At 36.7% G+C, this 22724-nt stretch overlaps 3 protein-coding genes across 6 annotated transcripts; all 3 read right to left on the minus strand.

The window, feature by feature from the left end:
• Positions 1–752: 752 nt before the first annotated feature.
• LOC132616630 (uncharacterized) lies at positions 753–2033 on the minus strand. Its single transcript, XM_060331182.1, has 5 exons — positions 1995–2033; positions 1799–1881; positions 1184–1292; positions 1030–1139; positions 753–921 (listed from the first exon to the last, which is right to left on the minus strand). Exons 1-5 carry the CDS (start codon positions 2031–2033, stop codon positions 753–755), a joined length of 510 nt encoding a protein of 169 aa, XP_060187165.1.
• Positions 2034–8775: 6742 nt separating this feature from the next.
• LOC132645181 (uncharacterized protein C23H3.12c) lies at positions 8776–15487 on the minus strand. 3 transcript variants are annotated; one of them, XM_060361990.1, is made up of 8 exons: positions 14944–15487; positions 13366–13430; positions 13184–13282; positions 12354–12401; positions 11434–11536; positions 10529–10600; positions 10084–10224; positions 8776–9454 (listed from the first exon to the last, which is right to left on the minus strand). In XM_060361990.1, the coding sequence occupies exons 1-8, from the start codon at positions 15142–15144 to the stop codon at positions 9308–9310; spliced, it is 876 nt and encodes a 291-aa protein (XP_060217973.1). In that variant the 5' UTR covers positions 15145–15487; the 3' UTR covers positions 8776–9307. The 3 variants fall into 3 exon arrangements, with proteins under 3 accessions (XP_060217973.1, XP_060217979.1, XP_060217989.1); XM_060361996.1 differs by lacking the exon at positions 11434–11536 and adding an exon at positions 10761–10830 and having other exon boundaries at positions 14944–15481; XM_060362006.1 differs by lacking the exon at positions 14944–15487 and adding an exon at positions 14574–14765.
• A 2002-nt stretch (positions 15488–17489) lies between these two features.
• Positions 17490–22307, minus strand: LOC132645189 (O-fucosyltransferase 36-like). 2 transcript variants are annotated; one of them, XM_060362021.1, is made up of 3 exons: positions 20864–22306; positions 20400–20649; positions 17490–18177 (listed from the first exon to the last, which is right to left on the minus strand). In XM_060362021.1, the coding sequence occupies exons 1-3, from the start codon at positions 22057–22059 to the stop codon at positions 18001–18003; spliced, it is 1623 nt and encodes a 540-aa protein (XP_060218004.1). In that variant the 5' UTR covers positions 22060–22306; the 3' UTR covers positions 17490–18000. The 2 variants fall into 2 exon arrangements, with proteins under 2 accessions (XP_060218004.1, XP_060218008.1); XM_060362025.1 differs by lacking the exon at positions 20400–20649 and having other exon boundaries at positions 20864–22307.
• Between the last annotated feature and the right edge of the window lie 417 nt (positions 22308–22724).

The raw sequence follows: 22724 nt of genomic DNA on the forward strand, positions 1-22724 counted from the left end.
ACTCATCTTGGATCCAATTGAAGACTGGGAATTTTATTTATCTTCATAAAAGTAAATATACATCGTAAGAAATACGGAAACTAACAACAGAAAACTTAAGTACTAATCCTTGAAAATAAAACAACATAAAGAACTTAAGTACTACTCGAAAATAAAACAACATAAGGACAACTTAAAACACATAAAAAATAACAACATAACACATTCCCCAGTGAAACGATCAAATCTCAATTTTGATCTCCAAAGAAGTCTTCAACTTCCAAATGAGTAATATCATCAAGCCCATCAAAATCATCATCTTTCAAAGCCAAATTAGCTTCAACATTATCATCATATTTTCGTGAAGGCCCTGCCTCATCATCATTTTTTAAAGTCACGTGTGACTCCACCCAGGCATTAGCAGAAGAGGCACCACCTCTATTTGCCTTTCTTTTGAAGGAATTTTGATAAAGCCTGGCAAAATGTTCAAGCGCCCGACATTTATTTTTCCAGTGACCTTTCAAACCACAACGATGACAGTTGCTCCTTGAAGGATTGCCTTGATAACCCATATTGTTCTCCCTTTTATGGTGACCACCATCACGACGATTATTTTATCGTCCCTTGCCCTTGCCACGCCCACGCTCATTATTATGGCCTCGATTATTTTGTCTTCTTTCAGCTGGGCCATGTGCTGCTACCACATTCGCTTCCGAGAATGGAGTAGTTCCAGTGGGACGGGCTTCATGATTTTTCAATAAAAGGGTATTATGCTACTCAGCCACAAGAAGACATGAGATCAAATCAGCATGCTTTTTAAAACCCCTCTCACGGTACTGCTGTTGTAATACCAAATTGGAGGCATGAAAAGTCGTAAGAGTCTTTTCCAACATATCCTCGTCAGTTATATTATCCCCACATAACTTCAATTGGGAAGTAATTCTATAAACAACAGAGTTATAATCACATACACTTTTAAAATCCTGTAACCGTAAGTGAATCCACTCATAACGAGCCCTGGGCAATACTGTTACCTTAATGTGGTCATACCTTTCCTTCAAACCAGTCCACAATTCAAGTGGATCTTTCACTGTCAGGTATTCAACCTTCAATCCTTCATCCAGATGATGACGAAGGAAAATCGTTACCTTTGCTTTGTCCTGACTCGATGCTGTATTATCTTGAGTAATACTGGCACCAAGACCTTTGGCTCTAGGTGAATTTCAGCATCGAATACCCATGATAAGTAATTCTTTCCAGAGATATCAAGTGCCACAAACTCAAGCTTCGACAAATTCACATGATGATCAAAACTATCATAAAAATATTAAAGTTAGAAATAATAAAATAACGTAATTTCAAAACAGGATCTTTATTTCCACAAACAAAAAATAACAGTACATTTTTTTCACAAAAGGAGTACTTTTTTTTTTCACAGAAGAATACTTTTTTCTCTCTCTCTCGAAACAGTGTCCTTTTTAACAAATAGTACTCTTTTTTTCTCACAAAATAGCAAATCTTTTCATCACTGGAAAAGTAAGATTAAAGGAACTAATTGAAACAGATAAAGGATCCTACTAACAATTATACAATCATCACTCAAGGATCAATTAAGACAATGCTGTAAAGAAATTATAAAAATTTCACAACCTATACTCCTTGATCAAAAATGTTGTTACAAACATTAACATACCTTTTCTGAGTAGGATAAATGACATGTCGTTTCTAAACTTGTAAAGTTTTAGAGGAACTAGTGAATTATAAAGCACTTACAGAATTCTTACCAAAGAAAGAATGAAAAATTAAATATTTACCATACGTTAAGAAATTCAAATGTTTGTGATAGCTACAGTCCATCCACATAGACTGCATCAATTTAGTAGCAAGATTTGTCACGTTTTTCTGTTTGATTTATAACAGAAAATTAAAGAGTTTAAACATCAACCCAATTTTAGAGAAGGAAAGCCGATTCCACATACAAAAAAAAACGAATAGCAGTAGTACTGATAATTCACCTTGAACAAAGTTAAATTATCAAAGCTTTCTGTTACCATTTTAGCATATTGATATTATGAAGGAAAATGACAGTAAACATACCTCACAGTCGAAGAGATTAATATATTACTCGGAGTTTGAGGATTAGAGCTTCGTCCTGATAACGTGTTGCAAAAACAAGCTCAAAGTAACAATATAAAATATTAGAACAAGAGAAACAATATAGAATAAAACAATGTAAAGATGACTTTCTTCTTTTCTTTCAAGTGTGTAGAACATCACATATCATATCTCTACTTATACTACTCCATAGAGAGGGGGTTACAAGATTGTCTTGAATATGGCATTAACCCCTTGAGAAGGTGGGAAGAATATGTGGTTATGGGAGATGAATGAGGGAGTAGTGGAGGCGTGGTATAACTACATATAATGGTGAATTAACTCCTAGAAGTTATGGACATCCACATTATCATATTGATAACTGAATTGCAGGATTAAGAGCTAATCGAGAATTCAAGTAACTGTAGAGGAGTTTCAACAGAGGAAACTCGAGCTTAACAGTTAAGAAAATGGGGGATTTTGGTGATTTTAGGAAGAAGAAGTAGGATAAGAGAAATGATATATTTTCATAGATGATTCTAGAATGAATTGAATACAATGCTATATAGATCACAGCTGATCTAATTTCAATAACTGCTCCAACTGCTTAACTATTTTCTTGACAGCTGTAACTAACAAACTAACAGATCTGGACTAACTAACTGGTCTGTTGAATAACTAACTAACTGAGTAGGAAATTCTCTAGAATCACAATATTGGCAACTGAATTACAAGACCACAAAATACATGTATCAGTACTACCATCCCAGAAAAGATCCTTGTCCTCAAGGATCAAAATCAGGGAATCTGGTCTTGAGAACATTGAAATACTCCCATGTAGCATGATCAGCAGACAAACCAGTCCACTTCACCAAAACTTGAGCTACTGCTTTGTTGCCTTTCTTCACCATTCTTCTTTGTAATATGGATTCAGGATTGGGACAGTGAGGGTTAGCAATATCAGTAGTGGGAGGGTAAGCAATTTCAGTAGGTACAACATGACATTTCTTAAGAAGAGAAACATGAACTGTGGGGTGGATTTTGACTGATGGTGGAAACAGTAAAGTGTAAGCTACTAGGCCAACCTTCTTGAGAATTTGGAATGGACCATAGTATCTGGCTGCTAGTTTGTGGAAGGGTTGAGACGAGAGGGTAGATTGCTTGTAAGGTTGCACCTTGAGAAACACCCAATCCCCTACATCAAAATTTCTGTCACTTCTATGGTTGTCTGCCTGCTGTTTCATTCTGAGTTGAGCTCTACCCAAGTGATGCTTCAAGAGTTGTAGCTTCAATTCTCTTTGGAGTAATGTATGATCAACTTCAGCTGAAGCTGATTCCCCAGGTAAGTAAGGTAAATGGAGAGGAGGGGGCCTGCCATAGAGAGCTTCATAAGGGGTTGTTTTAATAGCTGAATGGTAGGATGTGTTATACCAGTACTCAGCCATGGGTAAGCAAGAAAACCAGTTAGTAGCATCTTCAAGACAAAAACATCTCAAGTAGGTTTCTAAGCACCTGTTTAAGACCTCAGTCTGACCATCAGACTGAGGATGATATGCTGTAGAAGTGTTCAATTGCACACCTTGCAAGTTGAACAAGTCTTGCCAAAAAGAACTGAGGAAAACAGCATCCCTGTCACTAATGATAGAGTCAGGTAAACCATGGAGCTTGACAATATTATCCAAGAAAACTTTAGCAACAGACTGAGCAGTATAGGGATGTTTCAGAGGGATGAAATGGCCATACTTGCTTAATCTATCAACAACCACTAATATCACCTCATGACCCTGTGATTTTGGTAGACCATCAATGAAATCCATGCTTATCTGTGACCACACCACCTCAGGGATGGGAAGAGGCTGGAGTAAGCCTGGGTAAGCAGCTAGATCAGACTTACTTCTTTGACACACAACACAGTTCTGAATAAACTGTTTCACATCCAACCTGATGCCTTTCCAATAGAATAATGTCAACAACCTTTTCAAGGTTGCTTCCACCCCTAAGTGACCACCTTGAGGACTAGAATGCCATAGTTTGATGATTTCAGACCTCAATTGAGGTACCTTGCCAACTACAAGTTTCCCCTTCCTTCTCAACTGGTTATTCAACCAAGTAAATTGTGAATGAGCATCAGGAGTAGCCAGCAGGTGTTCAATTAAGTCTTTGAGCTCCTTATCAGTGGCCCAACTAGCAGTTATAGCTTGAAGTAGATCAGTGTCTGTAGGAGAAATCAATAAGGTCATAAGCTCAGCACCAGTCACCCTTGATAAAGCATCAGCTACTTTGTTTTCCACCCCCTTTTTGTATTCAATAGTGTAGTCAAATGGTAACAACTTAGTCAACCATAGCAGCTGAGAGTTGGTATGCAATTTTTGTTCCATCAAATACTTCAAAGCCTTTTGATCAGTCTTGATGATAAATTTCTGGCCTAACAGATACTGAGACCATTTTGTCACTGCATGAACAATGGCCAGTAACTCTCTATCATATACTGATAAGGCAGCATGCTTAGGTGATAATGTTTTACTAATGAAAGCTATAGGGTGACCTTGTTGCATCAGTACAGCCCCAATACCATATCCACTAGCATCGGTCTCCACCACAAAAGTCTTGGTGATGTCAGGTAGTGCAAGTACAGGAGCCTTTGTCAAAGCAGATTTCAATGCTTCAAAAGCACCAGTTGCTTGTTGAGACCATTTGAAACTGTCCTTTTTCAAAAGATCAGTTAATGGTCTAGAAATCACTCCAAATCCTCGGATGAATCTTCTATAATAACCAGCTAATCCAAGGAACCCTCTCAATTGTTTTAGAGTTGTTGGCATAGGCCATTTCTGAACTGATTCTATCTTTTGAGGATCAGTAGAAACCCCTTCCTTGGTAATGAAGTGTCCCAAGTATTCAATCCTGTCAACCCCAAAGAAACACTTACTTTGCTTGGCATACAACTGGTGTTTTTGCATCTCTTGAAAAACAGCCCTTAAGTGTATCAAATGCGCTTTAATATCTCTGCTGTAAATCAGTATGTCATCAAAGAAAACAAGCACAAATTTCCTTAAGAATTGCTGAAACACAGAATTCATCAGGCCTTGAAAAGTTGCAGGGGCATTTGATAGACCAAATGGCATAACAAGGTACTCATAATGACCGGAATGAGTCCTAAATGCAGTTTTTGGTACATCCTCAGTAGCCATTCTCAGTTGGTGATAACCAGCTCTGAGATCAATTTTTGAAAAAATTTCAGACCCTCCAAGTTCATCTAACAAATCTTCTACTATTGGAATAGGAAATTTGTTCTTCACAGTAGCTTTGTTTAAATCTCTATAGTCAACACATAATCTCCATGTACCATCTTTTTTTCCAACTAATACAACAGGTGCAGCAAAGGGACTACAACTTGGTTGAATGATCCCTTGTTTAAGCATTTGATTAACTAAAGACTCTATCACATCCTTTTTAACTGATGGATACCTGTATGGTCTTTTATTAATTGGTTCAGTACCCGCTTGCAACACTACCCTATGATCAAACACTCCTCTAGAAGGTGGGAGTGTAGTTGGTTCTGCAAATAATTCTTTAAACTCAAGTAGTAAACTGGCTAGGGCAGGATCAGTGACAGATGTGTTCTTAGTTTCTAGAGAATACCATTGTCTTTCTTCATTCAAATTGGATACCAACTGAAGCATATAGAGTTGTGTATGGTTACCTGATGAAATCTTGGCTAGTTTCCCAGCTCCAGTGTTCAATATTTGTTTACCAGCACCCCTTAGAACATGTTTCTTGCCCTTATACATAAACTCCATTGTTAAATTTCTAAAGTTCATTTTGATATCACCTAATGTCAATAACCACTGAACCCCTAGGACTACCCCACAGTTGCCCAAGGGTAACACCAAGAATTCAGCTGAAAATTCTGCTCCTTGTAATAACCAAGAGATCCTACACATCTTGTCCACTGGTATGCTACCATTTCCTGTAGCAACTGGTTGAGAAATGGTTTGAACAACAGGACACCCCAACTGTTCCACCAGTGATGGATCAATGAAGTTGTGTGAACTTCCTGTGTCCACCAATATGTGTAAAGGTTTCTTAGAGTGATAACCCGTAACTCTTAAGGTCCTGTACCCCAGTGATCCATTTAAAGCATGCATGGAAATCTCTAATTTTTCTTGGATTTGCTCTATTGCTTGATCTGCCTCCTCAGTTGGTGATTCTTGTTCACAACACTGATCTTCTTCTTCTTGTTCTTCTAACTCAAGAAGATATAGTTGTTTCAAATTACTGCACTTGTGGCCTGGAACATACTTCTCATTACAAAAGAAGCAAAGTCCTTGAGCCCTTTTTTCATTCATCTCTTCTGGTGTAAGGGTTCTTCGGTTGAATCCTCTTTGAGTTGGTTGTCCTCCTCTATTAGGTGTTGGCAAAATAGGTTTGTTGTACTGCCCCCTCTGCTCATTAAACCTTCTTGAAGAATTTCCCACATTGCTTGAACTCATAGCAGGAAAAGAACTTTTTATTACAGCAGCAAGATATGCCTCTTCCATTCTGGCAGATTTGTAAGCTTGTGTTAATGTGATAGGTTCAGCCCTCTTAACAGCAATGTTCAACTCAGGTTTCAGTCCTCCAATGAAGCAACTGATAGCATTTTCTTGAGACAAGGTGACCCTAGTCAAGTTCCTTTCAAAAATAGCCTGATACTCCACCACACTTCCTACTTGCTTCACCTTCTTGATTTCCTCCATGGGATCATCAAAATCTGTACCAAATCTTTCCACCATAGCCATGACATAATCATTCCAAGTAGCAGGTTGAAGGTATTTTCTATATCTCATAAAGGACAAATGCCATTGTATGGCTTCACCCTCCAATTGTAAAGCAGCTACATTAACTTTCTCATGGCCTGGAACATTTTCCATTTCAAAGAACTGTTCGATTTTGAACAACCAAGAACTTAAATCTTCCCCAGTAAACCTTAAGAAATCCATTCTTGACCATCTAGAGAAGTTCGAATGGTGAGAAGTATAGCTAGCAGGGCTCCTTCCTCTTTGGACCCTTTCTTCAGTTCTGGCCCTTCTTTCTTCTAAGTGATCCACCCTAATTGGATCTTCTTGTTCGTGTTCCATTGGAATTTTATCTCGCCTACGTTCATCTGTATTTGTGAGTTGATTCTTTAATTCGAGTACTGTTTGATCCAGTTTCTTCAAATTGGATACATCACCTGCCAAGGTTCCCAATTCTGCGAACATCTTTTGCATCATCTCTCTCAGTTCTCCTATTTCAGAAGGAGAATCTCCACTAGTTTGTTCTCCATTTGCCCTAGTGCCTTTTGCCATTGATGCCGAGGATTCAATGGCTCTGATACCACTGATAACTGAATTGCAGGATTAAGAGCTAATCGAGAATTCAAGTAACTGTAGAGGAGTTTCAACAGAGGAAACTCGAGCTTAACAGTTAAGAAAATGGGGGATTTTGGTGATTTTAGGAAGAAGAAGTAGGATAAGAGAAATGATATATTTTCATAGATGATTCTAGAATGAATTGAATACAATGCTATATAGATCACAGCTGATCTAATTTCAATAACTGCTCCAACTGCTTAACTATTTTCTTGACAGCTGTAACTAACAAACTAACAGATCTGGACTAACTAACTGGTTTGTTGAATAACTAACTAACTGAGTAGGAAATTCTCTAGAATCACAATATTGGCAACTGAATTACAAGACCACAAAATACATGTATCACATATTTACAACAAAATCAAAATATTGTAACTGAAATTCAAAAGCATGAACATTTGTTTACAATTATGGTTTTCAACTATATGAATCTTGGTACGTAAAATTAGTGAAGTAGCAAAAAAGAAGAAGAAGCGTAGGGAGGAGGAAGAGTGCAGATCTAAAGTTTGTCAACACTAACTAAACTTTAAATAATTTTTAGAAATCAATTATGTATTAAACAGGGAAATTTACAAGAGGATACCTAGTCTTATTCCTACTAGAAGGAAGGAGAAAATTTATACGCACCTAGCCGAAGTTTCAACTTGCAGTGCATGCCTTACTTGTGATTTTAGTTTTACTGAAACCTCTCTCTTTCAAGTTTTGTTTAACCAGTTTTTGATTTGAGAGTAATACTGAACTAGTTTTGAACCATATGCATTAACTCACTCTATTGTGCAAAGCTATGTTCTTAAGTTTTGTCAGCTCATGAATTGATTTTACCATTTCCTTTCAACTTCTTCAAGTAAAATTTTACACATTCTAAAGATAATATAAACGAAAAAGAAAACTATTAATATTGCAAACTATTAAAGTAAAGACAAGTTTAAACGAGAATAGCTAAATATCATTTTTCTTATATTCATTTTTTCATTTTCTAATGTGGGGTTATAATTTTAAAAAGTACTGTAGGAGGCGTGAAAGGATTATGCATCAAGTGATTTAAATTTTTCTTGTAGCCAGTCATTTATTAAATAACCAATAAAAAACAAAAGAAAGAAAACAATGACATTGAGAATATAAAATAGAAGCTAAACATCTTCTAATGTGAAGCTCCGTATGAATAATTTCAGGCACACCACTTCAACATACAACCTAACATTAGTTGCACTGCATTTATATCTTCATTCAATCGATCAACTATTTTTGCTCAAGCATTCAGACTTTGCAACGAGGCTGGTTTGGTTTCATGCACATCTAAAGTCCGAACTTAAAACTACCAATCAAATCACATTCCGGTCAAGCACCGTAACGCTTTAATACAAATTGGTTCATGAAGCCACAGTTTTGAAACTAAGCTTCTTCGCGACCACTAAAACAAAATAAAAGTGATACAGCTTTAGAGTCCACTACGCTAAGCTACAATTCTAGGAAGATATTATTGCAGGAAACATAATTGAATCAAGGAAACTTAAGAGGTAACATTTTTGTTAGCGGTAGTGGATGCAGATATTTTGTTCTAATGTTGTTACTTTTGTCATTCCTGTTCAGAGATGTCATACAAGGGAACAAATGCATAGAGGCAGAATTAATTGAACCAGGACAGCTTCCCAGCATTCTGAGAAAATACAGGGGAAAAAGCATTTTGTTGAGTACTCCTGAAGCAGTTGTAAAGATCGATATGAAATCCCTTGGTTCTTCATAGCCTTGTAGCGTCTGGGAAGCTGCTTCGATCATTCAAATTCTCATGACCCGTTCTTTCAAGATTGATAAATGGAATGACTTGCAGCACTTGGTAAAAGTCAGTACAGTGAGTGTTTGTACTTAATAACATCCATTGTGTTCAAGTTAAATCTCCGGCAGATATCAGATATGGTCGGCTCACTTAGACTATCATTAGCTTCTCCAGATCGAATAAGCTTTTGAAGGTCTTCTGACGGCAATAATACCTGTGAATACCACCAAATGCAAGACTGCAGTTAATATGCATTTCAAAGGCACCTTTCAAAAGCAGCATAAACAAACCAATGACTCCAACCATTAGCTACAAGATTATCTATCCATGGCATGCTTTGCAACATGGAAGCAAGTATAGAAAGAAGGATAAATGTCAGAATGAAGCAACTACATAATTAGAACTACTCTGATGATGCAGAAAAATGATGAATGTATCTGCCAAAATCTTTTACATGCATCTATCTAATTAAAGGTATACATGCAGACTTAAGGAACAATCGCATAACCATTATATCCTATAAGAGAGCGACTAAAGAATAATTGGTGAAAGGAAGCAGCAAACAAAGGAAGACGAGAAAATTTTGGTAATTCTCCTAGTTAAGTTCCATAAAGAGGGACAAATTAGAATATCATGTACAAAAGATTAATGACGCATGTATCCACCTGCAGAAAGGAAGCAGAAACAAAGAAAGACAAGAAATTTTTATTAATCATCCCAGCTAAGTTCCAGAAAAAGGGACAAATTAGAATATGATGCATATGTGATTAACAAGTGCCATATTCCCAGTATCATATTGCACTTATTTCAAATAATTTTGCCAAGTATCAACTGAAATTCTACCCATGGTTGACTAATGCAGTTGTTTGTTCTCTGTGGGTCATCTTTTGTATTTGTACTCTTGTCTGTTGTTCCTTTATCTGACTTCTGGTAATTCTGGTGATGGGAGCTGTTTGTAACTAATCGAAGGAGATTTTCACTTCCCTGAAGATCCAAAAACGTAAAGGTAATTAGCAACCTAAATAGCCTCTTAAGAAGAGAAGATAAAATACCGAAGCAACAACGTATACAAAAATCAATAACAAGATTGTCTGTAAGGTGTAAGCACAAATTGAAAATGGAATCACATGATGGACTCTACAATTGTGATCTAAGCATATGAGAATGCACGTGTATATATTTATAGCTTTACCAAAGCAATCCAACAAAGAGGAACTATTTACATCTTTTCACTATAAAAGGCATGCGTCAATTCTCAACATTCTAATCAGTTCGAGATATTGTTCACCTGAAGAGCTCTCCAGTGAGAGTATGTCCGAAATAAGACCCAAAAGAAAGGTATATTAGGCAAGGGTAGCACCTGCATGACATGAAAATAATTGAGAAAAGCAAGAGAATCACAAGAATTTAAATAAAGAGGATCACATAAAAAGAAGTGCATAGCAAGAAGGTACATCTTAATATGATCAGAAAGAGAGAAACTAAAGAAAAGACTCTTTTCATAAATAGTGTGTCAATACCATGAAAAATGATGTCAGTGGAAGCAATGTAACCGATCCATACAAGTACTTCTTGTGGATGATAGTCCCCCTGGTAATAAAGTCGTATATTAATATAAAATATAAAGAAGGAAAGAGTTTTTGAATTATGTTAGATTAAAATACCAAACACCATAGGAAACTATCATCCTTAATTAATAGCAAACACTAATTCAGGGTTCAGAAAGAGGAAAGTTGGCTGGGTGACTTGGTCAAAGTTGAAAGAATTTGTTCCATTGTCTCTTGACATAACTTCAATTAGACTCAAAGCAATGATATAGTCATTAAGAAAACATATAGTCACTACATATTCAACACAAGGAAGTTCTTTTCTGCAAAATAAAATGCATTGTCAAGGATTAGTATCTCAAACAGTGAGATAAACTTCAGGATCTATTCTAAGATATTGAAACCAGATTCACACAATTAAAATAAGAGTTACACATTTTTGCAGGCAGGAGGATGAATCTGCTCACACAATTATTCATGTCAAAATCTGAGATGAAAGGAAGTGCCTGAGAAAGCACTTTCTAAGCATCTAACAAGGGTAAATGCTTTTGCCTGGCCACCGGAATTAAGTTACCATGCGTGATTTATAGCCATAAAAACCTGGCTTCATTTGGTCTAGTAGATTACAAATGCACAAAACTCTAACCTTAACTAGAGTATGTTCCTCCACAGCAGAAAGAGATTTTAAATCCAACCAAGCATGGTAAGGATATGAACTCTTTGCCAGAGTTTCAAGCATCTGGTTTTTTCTGCAGTGAATATACTTAGACAAGTTGCAGTAGTGCAGAAACCACATTGAAAGAAAGGTGACTTATAGGAAAAGATACAAGAAAACAGAATAGGTTAAAAAACTTGCTTCTTGGTAAAAACATTAAGAAAAACGATCACAAATGGAAGATCAGAGCTAAACTGTTAATTTTTGGCAGTGGTGACACAGAGCAAAGCATCTAGGAAATATTCTCAAAGGAAAATTGAAAATGAAATATATTATAGAAATAAAAGAAGAAGATTCTATTGAGGTATTGATAACCAAGTTAGCGAATCATAATATTAAAGTTAAACTTGACTTCTTGGATTTTGTTAGAGAGGTAAGGAGTAGCATTATTAGTATTAACGATTAAGTGTGTCAAACATTTGGGAAGGCCCAAAGTGGAAAGTGGATCACATAAGAAATAGGGTGATAAAAGCTGTTTTCTTTTCTAAGTACACAATCATGATCTTACGGTTCATAGCTTATTGACTTCTCAAGCCAGTAATCATAAATGGTAGAAAAAAAATGGTAAATCTTCTGTTACATGGATAGATGCCAGCCGAAACAAGAATTTCCGGAACAAGAGATACATGCCCTAGGTTTAGAATATATGACATACTAAGTAAGACTGAAGCTTCAATAGATTGGTGTAAGAAATATCACGAAAGAGGATGAAACATGCAACGAATTGCAGAATTACAAGACCTCGTGAGAAAGGGAAAATATGAAGAAGTTTTGAAAAAAAAACCCAGTAAATGACTTTGTGCAAGGAAGGCTCAAAAAGCAACTAGGAAAATAAGCATTTTATACTCTACCTCAAGGCAATATGACGTAGCCTCCGCCGAACAAGCTGTCCATTTAAACTGTGCAGAAAGAAAAGACAAGATTGATGCAAATAGCCGGAAAACATGTAAGATGTGATCATGTAATGTGACTTTCCTCTTTCTTTTCTTTTAATCGCACATACACTTGGAGATAAAAAAGTAAAACACGGTACTTAAACTGAAGAAATAGAAGCAACCTTACGGTTAAAAATGTAAAAGATATTCTGAATGTGGATATATATGTAGTCACTTTAAAAAGCTTTTCTCCTGGATGGAAAGTGCACTTTGACATCAACTATCAAAGTGCAGTCACAGATATTGAAGCCAAGTAAAATGTCTCCAATCTTCCTCAATAAAAGCATGTGAAACCATCTCTTTCTCTAAGTAACTCCCATTCAATAATGCCATGACATGTCATGAGAACTTAGGAATAAGATTACATTCATCTGACTACATGACTTTACTCTAAATGCTCAGTCTTTGATCCTCATTACTGATGAATACTACCATTTTCATTTCTGCTGATAACTCCAACTAATTAGACTGTTATATTTACTTGCTCATGTCAAGCAGATGAGTTACAATTCTCTTTAATAAATCTAAAATAAAGGTCGGATATGCATCTAACATTTGTTTAACTTCAAAATCATGTACAAACACTGCAATTTCATATAGTGATTAATACATAAAATAAGACCTATAATTATTCAGATTCTGTACGACTTAAAGGAACACTTGCATTACACAATAACAATCCTGCACTACACAAATCAAGCTCCAACTCAATAAATGTAAAAACAAAAGGTGAGAAAGGCACATACCTTGAGGGATAGGTAATGTCAACACGTGTTACCTCCTTAGGAATGGATTTCAAAAAGATCTCTGAAGGCTTAACACGAGAGAGAAGCCGCAACCCTAGCCTAACATAACCAATTGTCCAATTAGTTTCACTATCCTTGCCTACACTAGTACTCCATTTGGAAGAAAAGCTAGAGATTTTTACCCGTGAAGTTTGTTCTTTAAACTTCCTGCCGGTGCTTTTTCCAAATTACTCCAAGCTCTGTTCATCTGAGCATAGTAACAAACATAGCAACAATTTCATTACCTCATATTAATATATATTACTCCCTCTATCCAATTTATGTGATACTTTTCGTTTTCGAGAGTCAAATTGACTAAACTTTAAAGCTAAATTGGATTAGATTAACTCAATATTTTAAAATTAAAATTTATATATTTGAAAACTACATGAAAGGTACTATAAGTTGCAACATTTCTCATATCAATTTGGTGGGAAAAAAAAAAATGCATCCTAAAATATTGGTCAAAGTTCATGCAGTTTCCAAATTACTCCAAGCTCTATTAATCTGAGTACAGTAACAAACATAGCAATGATTCCATTACCTCACATTAGAACGTACTGAACCAAAACTTTCCCTAATAAAGGGAAATTTTCAAAAAATATACAGCTTTCGAAAATTATTACGCCACGTAGCCCAATATACAATACTATACAACATTATACCAGTGGTGAAAGCATTATACATGATGCATGTATAACAGTGTATAAAAGGTGCTTATACACAAATATGTTGAAAATCGGGTGTTTATACACCAATTATGGGCTACGTGGCGTAAACATTTTCAAAACGGAAAAGGGCCAAATATACCCCTGTACTATTGGAAAAGGGCCAAATATGTCCTTCGTTATACTTTAAGTCTAAATATACCCCCGCCGTTATACTATTGGCTCAAATATACCCTTCATCCGTTAAAATTGTCCACCTTGGATGGCCTATCCTACGTGGAAGTGGCACTTCACTCCTAACCCATTTTACTCTTCCCCTCTTCCACCACTAAAATTTCCACCCCTCCACCACCATAACTACCATATACTTATAGCTCTAGAAAAATCAGTTGAGCGGCATTAGTCCTTAATCAACAATGGCCTTAAGGTAATTGTAATGTAAAACCACTGTACTCCAATGTAGACTCACAAAAAAAATTCTTGAGTTCAAATTTTTTTTGACCGGCGCCATGGACTCACAAACCCAACAAAAATATTTGATTTTCCGGAAGAATTGTTAATTAATTCAAGATGCGATTATAATCATGTGTTTCAAAAGGTTTAAAAAGTAGATCTAAACCTAAGCAAAGTGTACAATTAATTAAAAAATTAAAAAAAATAGCACCAAAAAAAAAAAATCTCACTGGTCTTTGGGTCAGCAGGATGATTCCATAGAGCCTGGAGTACATGGCAGTAAGTATATGGAGGGCAGGGTGGTGGAGGGGTGGAAATTCTAATGGTGGAAGAGGAGAGGAGTAAAAGGGGTTAGGGGCGTGGCATCCATCTCATCAATTATCATTGCCACGTAGCATAGAATGTCCAAGGTGGATAATTTTAACGGATGAAGGGTATATTTGAGCCAAAAGTATAACGGCGGAGTATATTTAGACTTATAACAATGGCATATTTGGCCCTTTTCCAACAGTACAGGGGTATATTTGACCCTTTTCCGTTTTCAAAATGAGACATAGAGCGTAATTTTCCCAAAATAAAATAGAATTTGAAGATTAGAACCTTATTGGAGGCGAAATCAACGACGACTTCGACATTAGAGTTGAACGAGTTATGAGCTGATTTGGATGAAATCTTCTTCCAGAGATCTTTCAATGTAGAAGGAGTATTAGAAGACTGAGTTTCAGATTGTGATGACTCTATCGATCGGCTGAAGCACCAGTTCCTTCCCCTGATTGGAAACACTACTAATCTAGCCTTCATTATCGTTTCAGTGCACGATTTTCAACAGAAGTGAAAAATGAAGATTGTTTGATTGATTGTCGTTATTTATCGTTTATGAGGAACAGTGCGGATTGATTTCAGGGAAAGGAAGGCGCTGAGTAGGAGCTGACAAAATTTAAATGTATCACAAGAAACAAGCATTTTGCTACGTGGCTACAGCTTAAGATTTTGGCGCCGCCTTTGGAGGATGTCTCTTTGAATTTCTCTGGATTTACACCTCAGCCCTAGAAAACTAATTTGGATCTCATCTCAACTCTTAACATTGGGTTACAAATTAAACCACATATTTACAAGGATTTTTGTACTACACAGCACTAAAGTGACCACAACAGACAAATCCTACTTCTTTTTATAACTTATAATATACATTTATTATAGTGCTTATTATACAGTAATTTTTTATTTTTTTTTTGACGACAAGGAACTGCAGCCGCTACCAAAGGGTGTCCACAAAGTATACCTGCTCCTGTGCAACATAGCTTATTATACATTAAGTATACATGTCAGGCTACAAATCGTTACGATTAATTGTCTGACTAAAAATATGAAGATCCCTATTCACTACATTCGTTAGAATTTATGTGAGTATTTTTCTTTTAGTCAATTTGTGTAAGAAAATGATCTATTTTAAGATTTAAAAATAATTTAATTTAAAATTTTGTTTTATTACATATTTAAGACCATAAAAGGTTCAAAAATCTTCTAACAAGAAGAACATTATGACATTTAAAATCACAAGTTTCAGAAATCTTTCTTTCTAAAACTTAGTATCCAGTCAAATAGAATCTCGTAAGATGAAAGTTGGAGTATTATTTTACTGAAGGTAGGTAGTAAGAAAGATAAGATAGAGGGTGGAATTACAAAATTTAGGGATATATTTCAATCCTGATAAGGAAAAAGTAGGTAAAACTAATTCCTTTGTGACAAACCATCCAACTGGCTGACAATAAGACTATATGCTAATACATCTTTTTGTCTGTTATAAAATAATAAAGCAAGCAAGAACAATATTGTATACTGAAAATGGAATATACATCCTAAGATTGAAACTTCGCATACTGAAAACAATTCTAATTATATAGAACTTTGTCTACCAAACATATGTAAAAATTCAACATAAGACTTGCATCTTACTGTTTAAGTCATAGATTCTATAGGCATTGCCTTTAGTCATAGATGATATCAATATTGAAGTCAGTAAGTAGATAGAAAAAATCAGTAAGTGAGCAAGAACGTTAATTGACTGGTCTAAATAACAAATGCAGTCAAAACACACAGGTATTAGACGTGTAAATTTTTTTCTACTTCGGGGGTAAACCTTATAATTTTATTACTGCATGAGTAAATTTCAAATTCCTACTGCTTCGAGATTAAATTTCAACGTCTTACTAATTCAAGAGTAAATTTTAAAGTTTTTCTACTTCTGGAATAGATTTCAGAGTCTTACTATTTCGGGAGTAAAGCTCAAAATTTTACTACTTCGGAAGTAGAGTTCAATGTTCTCCTACTTCAAGAGTAGAGTTCAAACTTTGCTACTTCGGGAGCAGATTTCTGAGTTTACTACTTCGGGAGTAAAGCATAGAATATTTAGAATATTTTTTCTCAATTATTATACCTCTTCTGGAGGTGAGTCGTGATAACTTCACAACCAAACGCGCGTCCGCATGTCCGCATGTATAAGCTTGACTGCACACTGTCAAATTCACTTCAAGTAATGGATCTGTATTTAAAACATTTATCAAAAGTTCTCATTCTTCGAGAATGGACCATAATAATCTGAACGTGTCTTAACCACATTAAATTGTGATAGCTTATAACCTCTTTTAAGATGTTGCTACTTCAGGAGCAAATCGAGGCATGCATATAAACATGTTACCACTTCAAATGATTATAGACATAAATATTTAGTCATAACGAGCCTTCCAGAATAAACTAAAAACAACAGATGGACATTGATTTAAAAATTGCTAAAAGGCTATACCACATGAGAATCAGTACTTAAAACTATGATTGGCAAAACAAATTTCGAGATGTCAATCCATAATGCAACTGTAACCCAATTATCACTTTGCGGACGACGAACAGTCAGCATATTTTAGGAGTGGTTATTAGAAACTCGTGCTGATAACGTATTATGAAATAATAAAGCAAACAAGAATAATATTATAGACAAAGAGAGAAGAGAGGAATTCTTTTATTTCTCTTGTTAGGGATTGGTTTACAATAAAGGAGAACCTCTATATTTATAGGAAAAAAGTGACTTGATCCCAAAGTCACTAACCCTAATATTTCTCCTAAAGATAGACATCCACAATAATAAATAATATTTATAACATTTTCCTCTTTGATTCGACTATTTCGTACTTTCCCATTACAATTGTAAGTTGTAGCTATAATATTTTTTCCTCAGAAAGGAAAAATTCACTACTTGGTTAAATATTTGTAGGATTGAACATGTGAGGTAATATTAAGTATGGATTTTTACACTGGTAAACTACAAATGCATAAGAACGAACTAAATCATTCTATTCCACTAACAGAACTACATGGTCAATTTGAATGCCGCTTTCCCCTAAGCTAACATAAATACACTAGAAATCACACAGATCAAAAGAATCAGGTGAGCATGCCCTTCTGCGGCAACGAGACAGCAACCGAACTCCGGAACACCCTTGATATTGACAGAAATCACTGTTAAATTAGCCCATTCTTTCATGTATCCAGTAACTAGGGCAATCAACTCAGGAATGGTAACTTGTTAGGGAGGCTTCCTGGTTCTTCTCAGTAGCAGAATGTGTTGCCCGATTACAAGAAAATCTCAACAGTTAATCAGACTCATTCATCGTCTGCAATGAAGTTCGGAACTTCACCCTGGCATAAATACTCATCACAAACTGATGCTGATCCCCAGCCCTTCCGAAGCCGAAAAATATCTTCCGTGAAAGTAGAGCCCATTGATCCAATAAACACGTCAGACAGAGCACAAATGGTCTTGTCCAACATAGCTTCCACCTTCGTGAAGAACAAAAAACAGACAAATAAGGGAATCCAAAAACAAAACAAAAAAAGCCAAAATGGAATGTCCTAATTGCTTGTCACCCTCTATTAATATTTACAACAACAGTTGCTGAAGAATGTTCTATGAACAAAGCTAAGGGGCCCTTTTCTTTTACTAATAAGTTTTCTTAACATTTACACATACAATTTATGGACAATGCAATTGTTAGAGGAAACATGAGTCATCTTAGATATATGACTTTGAATGACGTCTTTTTTATGGCCTAGGCCCAATTGTCAAGGTATTGTCTGCTTTGTCCCCACCCCTCAGGGCCACCTCAAGGCATTTAGGCATCACTGTTGTTCCCTTGCATTTTAACTCAAAAGGCGTTTCAACAGATGAATCCTAAACTCGCCCTTATATGGCTCCTAACTTTTCCTTCCAATTCCAATATGGATTTGCCTAAGGCAAGTTTACAACAACATCCCCAGTGTAATCCCATAAGTGAGGCCTGGGGAAGGTAGAGTGCTCGCAGACCTTATCCCTACCATGGGAGGTAGAGAGGTTGTTTCCGAGAGATCCTAGGCCCAAAGAAAAGCAAACCAAACAACAACAACATACCCAGTATAATCCCACCAAAGAAAAGCAAACCAAAGCAGTCCACAAAAAGAAATAATAGAAGTAAAGAAGCCAAGGCATAATACTAAATAAAGCATGGCAAAGCAATCTGAAAAAATAAACAATAACGTAACTACCACAAAATCATACGACAATCGAAGTACAAGAAACAACAGATAATAAAAGAAATCAAAGGACAAGAAGCTACAAGAGTGTTACGAAGTGTGACAACGCTCAACTGCCTACTAGCCTTCTACCCTGATCCATGTAATCCATAACCTCCTATCTGCGGTCATGTGCCTAAGGCAATTTTCACGACACAAAAGGTGGTTGTTCAGGTCCTCCATAACCTCCTATCTGCAGCCATGTGCCTAAGACAATTTTCACGACACAAAAGGTGTAACAGCCAGCGATCCGTATGTTATTTCATTTACCACACCTTAGGGACTCACGTTTTCGCAGAGGTTTGCGTCGCCACCAGTTCCAGTGGAGGTACTGGCTCTGGTACCACCTGTCATAGCCTAAGCTATAACTACTCAAAGGATTATCCACTTTAGCCTGATCCCTCGCCACCTCAAGGCTTTTGGGCCTCACAATGTTGTCCCCTTAGGCTTTGACCCAAAAGGCACCTCGATAGCCCGACTCATGAATTCACCCTTATATGACCCCTAACTTTTTCCTCCCATTCCGATGTGGGATTTGCCTAAGGCAAGTTTCACAACAAACCCCTTTTCGAGTTCAACCGTCGACGATCCGTAGGCTAAAGCATATTTGAAATTGTCATAGGATCCAAGGATTGAAGTAGAATGAATCGTCTCCGTTTATTCCTGATCTGGAGGTACAATTGAGCCTTTTGATGGATGTTCATTCAATTAAGATTTTATTTTACAGACATAAACGGCCTGGTTAAAACAACTTACCTATTTATATAATCCTTGGATTCCAATTCAAATATCCTAGCTTCCTTTCTCGTCTATTCCACAGGTCTATCATTTTCCAAAAGTGAAACTCCTTTCTTTTAAAGGTGGCACATAACTATTTCCATTTCGTAGAACAGGGAAGAAGGAGCTAAGGAACCTTGAATGGACAGTGAACTAAGGAAGCGACCATTATAATGAGAAGGGTAGGATGGCTAGCAAATTAAGGGAATCTAAAGAATAAGATTGGGTCTACTCTTCATTTTCGGATTGTAAATAGTATGGTTACTTGAAACTTAATTTCACCTGCTTGTTTTTAGCTAAAACTAAACCAACACTGAAACTAACTCGATCTGTCTAAAGTTGAAGCGAATGCAAGGACGATGTGGACTTGATCAATCTGTTTCCAATTTTAGGCTGAAGCAGACCGAGAAAATTAGATCAAACCCATTGTGCCTTTCCCTAGGTTTAATAGGATGTCTATTTAAATTCAATCAAGACCAAGGTTGATACCAATAACTATATATGCTATTTGATAAACATAGATTAATAGAAAATGCTGGGTCCAGATTAAAACTGCAAAGAAGCTCCACTACCAGATTGACCGATTGATTTTCTCCAGAAATTGAAACATAAACTATTATCAGTATTCTGCATGAACATCGACCAAATGGATTTTCAAGGGCTAGACTCTAACTCACCTGACGATCTCCTTCAAGGCCATGTCTGTACAATAAAGCATCCCATTTCTCAGCTGAATTTCGAGCAGGCCTTCTAACAAGCGGCACAGTTTTCCCATTAACAACAACAAGTGACTGAAGTACACCAGTTTCACTGTCTGCAGCATCGGTGGAAAGATAAATTACTGGGGCAATTGCCCTTTCAACCACACGATTGATACAATTCGCTGCTTGAGGAACAGGATAGAAGCAACTAGTGTTTTTGGCATTGCTATCAAATAGACAAGTATATTAGAGGCAAGGAACTATGTCATAATAAATCACTTAGATGAGAAGTTTTTGGTAATTGTCGTAGTAAGGTGTTATGATACTTAGGCATTTTGGTAATAAAATGACCAGAAATGCTACAAGCTGGTGCCTTTGGCTTCGCACTAATATAGTATGAGCTAGAGAACAGTAAATACAGCTAGGAAAAACAAACATACCAGAACTTTAAGAAACCATGTCTGCGGAAATGAAGAGCGATAAAGTTCTCTCCCAAGAATGTTTGGATGAAACGTTGGGCAGTGAGCAATATAAGACGACTTGGCTCAATGAGAGTCTTGCAGCCGTGCGAAATGGGGCCACCAGGTTGCATTACCCATTTCTTTTCCACATCAGCAAAAAATACATCACCGATCGCAATAACATCATCATCCAAAGAAAACTTTGCCTCGACGTCATGGACAGTCCTTGGCTTGGGGTTCTTAACATCCTCCTCCCAAGCAGCTTCAAGCTTATTCATAGAAACCCCTAACGACTTCAACTTCTTAACACGTTCTTCATCCAGAAAACAAGGCTGCGGCTGAGAGAAATAGCAAATGAATTTATCTATGTGCATATGACCCTTTCGATTTTTTGCAAATTCCTCAAATGTCACAACCACTTTCCTCCCCAAGCATTTGTTGATATGATCGATATCCAACACTCGATGAAACTCATAATCTACTCTTGAGCTAGGAATGATCAAAACGCGGTTAAGCAGAGCAGCAAAAAACATATGCTTTTCCAAACATATTAAATGGTTCGACATCTGCCCTGACACACATATTGCAAAGAGATACTTATCCAACCTCGGTTTCCACTCAATAGTTCTCCTCTCAGACAATCTATAATCCACCTTCCTACACCTATATAAACCACCATAACCATCTAAACTAGAACCAGTAGCACTATCCGATACATTTAACACGTTACCTAATTGATGAGGCGACAAAAGTGCTTCCTGAATTTGCTTATTCAGTGAAATCTGACTGAGTAAATCCCATTTCAATTCTTCAAAATTACTATTGTTGGCATTATTAAGCAATGTGTGGTTCCAGAGCTTGAAGAGCCCTAATTGTTGCTGTCTAAGCAGATATAGAGCCTTCAATTCGGAGTCGCGCATGTGATTAACGTAATTAGCGTTCGTAAATCCGGTTTTGAAGAGGTTATTGACGTCGGTGTTGAAGAAAAGGATGATTAGGAAGACTGGAACAATAATTGCTAGGAAATACCACTTACAGAAGCTGAAATTGAAACGACGAATGCTCGCATTTTCATCGTTGACGTCGTCAATTTGAAATGCCGTGCGAACCGGAGAATCTGCACGGATCAGGTTCTCGTGATCCTCTTCTTCATCGGAGGGTTCTCTCTCCATCATGACGGGAAATCAAATGTGCATTGGAAATTTTTGAGAGTTTTCCTTATTAATTTTCTGTTGTACGGAAGCAGTGAGAAATGTGTGTTTAATAATTACGATGGAACTTACTGTAGGAATGTGAGCGAGTTGGAGCAAAGAGCAGTGTGTGTATGTGTGGTAAGGGATCCAAGTGTAAAGTGAACAACAGGCATCTTCGTCGTGATTCGTGAAGCTAGGAGTGTAGGAGGTGTTTCGTTACCACGTAGGCACTTACCAGTCGTTTGGTTCATGGAATTATATGCACGTACCTAAGCCTGGCAACCTGTTTGCATTAACCCGTTCAAACCGGTAACCGGACCGATAAAATTTGAATCGTTTAAAACATATAGGTCCGATTTCGATTTTTTGGGACCGGAACCGATTAAACCGAAACCGGACCGGTTAAATTGATCAAAATTAATTTTTTTTTTTTAAATGTAGCCGTTGGGTATATGGGCTGGACCGTTGGCCAACGGTCCATTTGCAAAAATGGTCATTGGCAAACGGTTCCAAACTCCCCTTTTGGCCCCCCGACCCCCCAAAACTTTTTTTTTAACACTTTAACTCATCTCCCACCCCTATATAAGCCCCTCTCCATTTCCATTTTAATCCACACCAATTCACTCTTCTCTTTCTCTCAATTTCTC

Source organism: Lycium barbarum, chromosome 1 (assembly GCF_019175385.1).
Source record: "Lycium barbarum isolate Lr01 chromosome 1, ASM1917538v2, whole genome shotgun sequence".
Lineage (NCBI taxonomy): Eukaryota > Viridiplantae > Streptophyta > Magnoliopsida > Solanales > Solanaceae > Lycium > Lycium barbarum.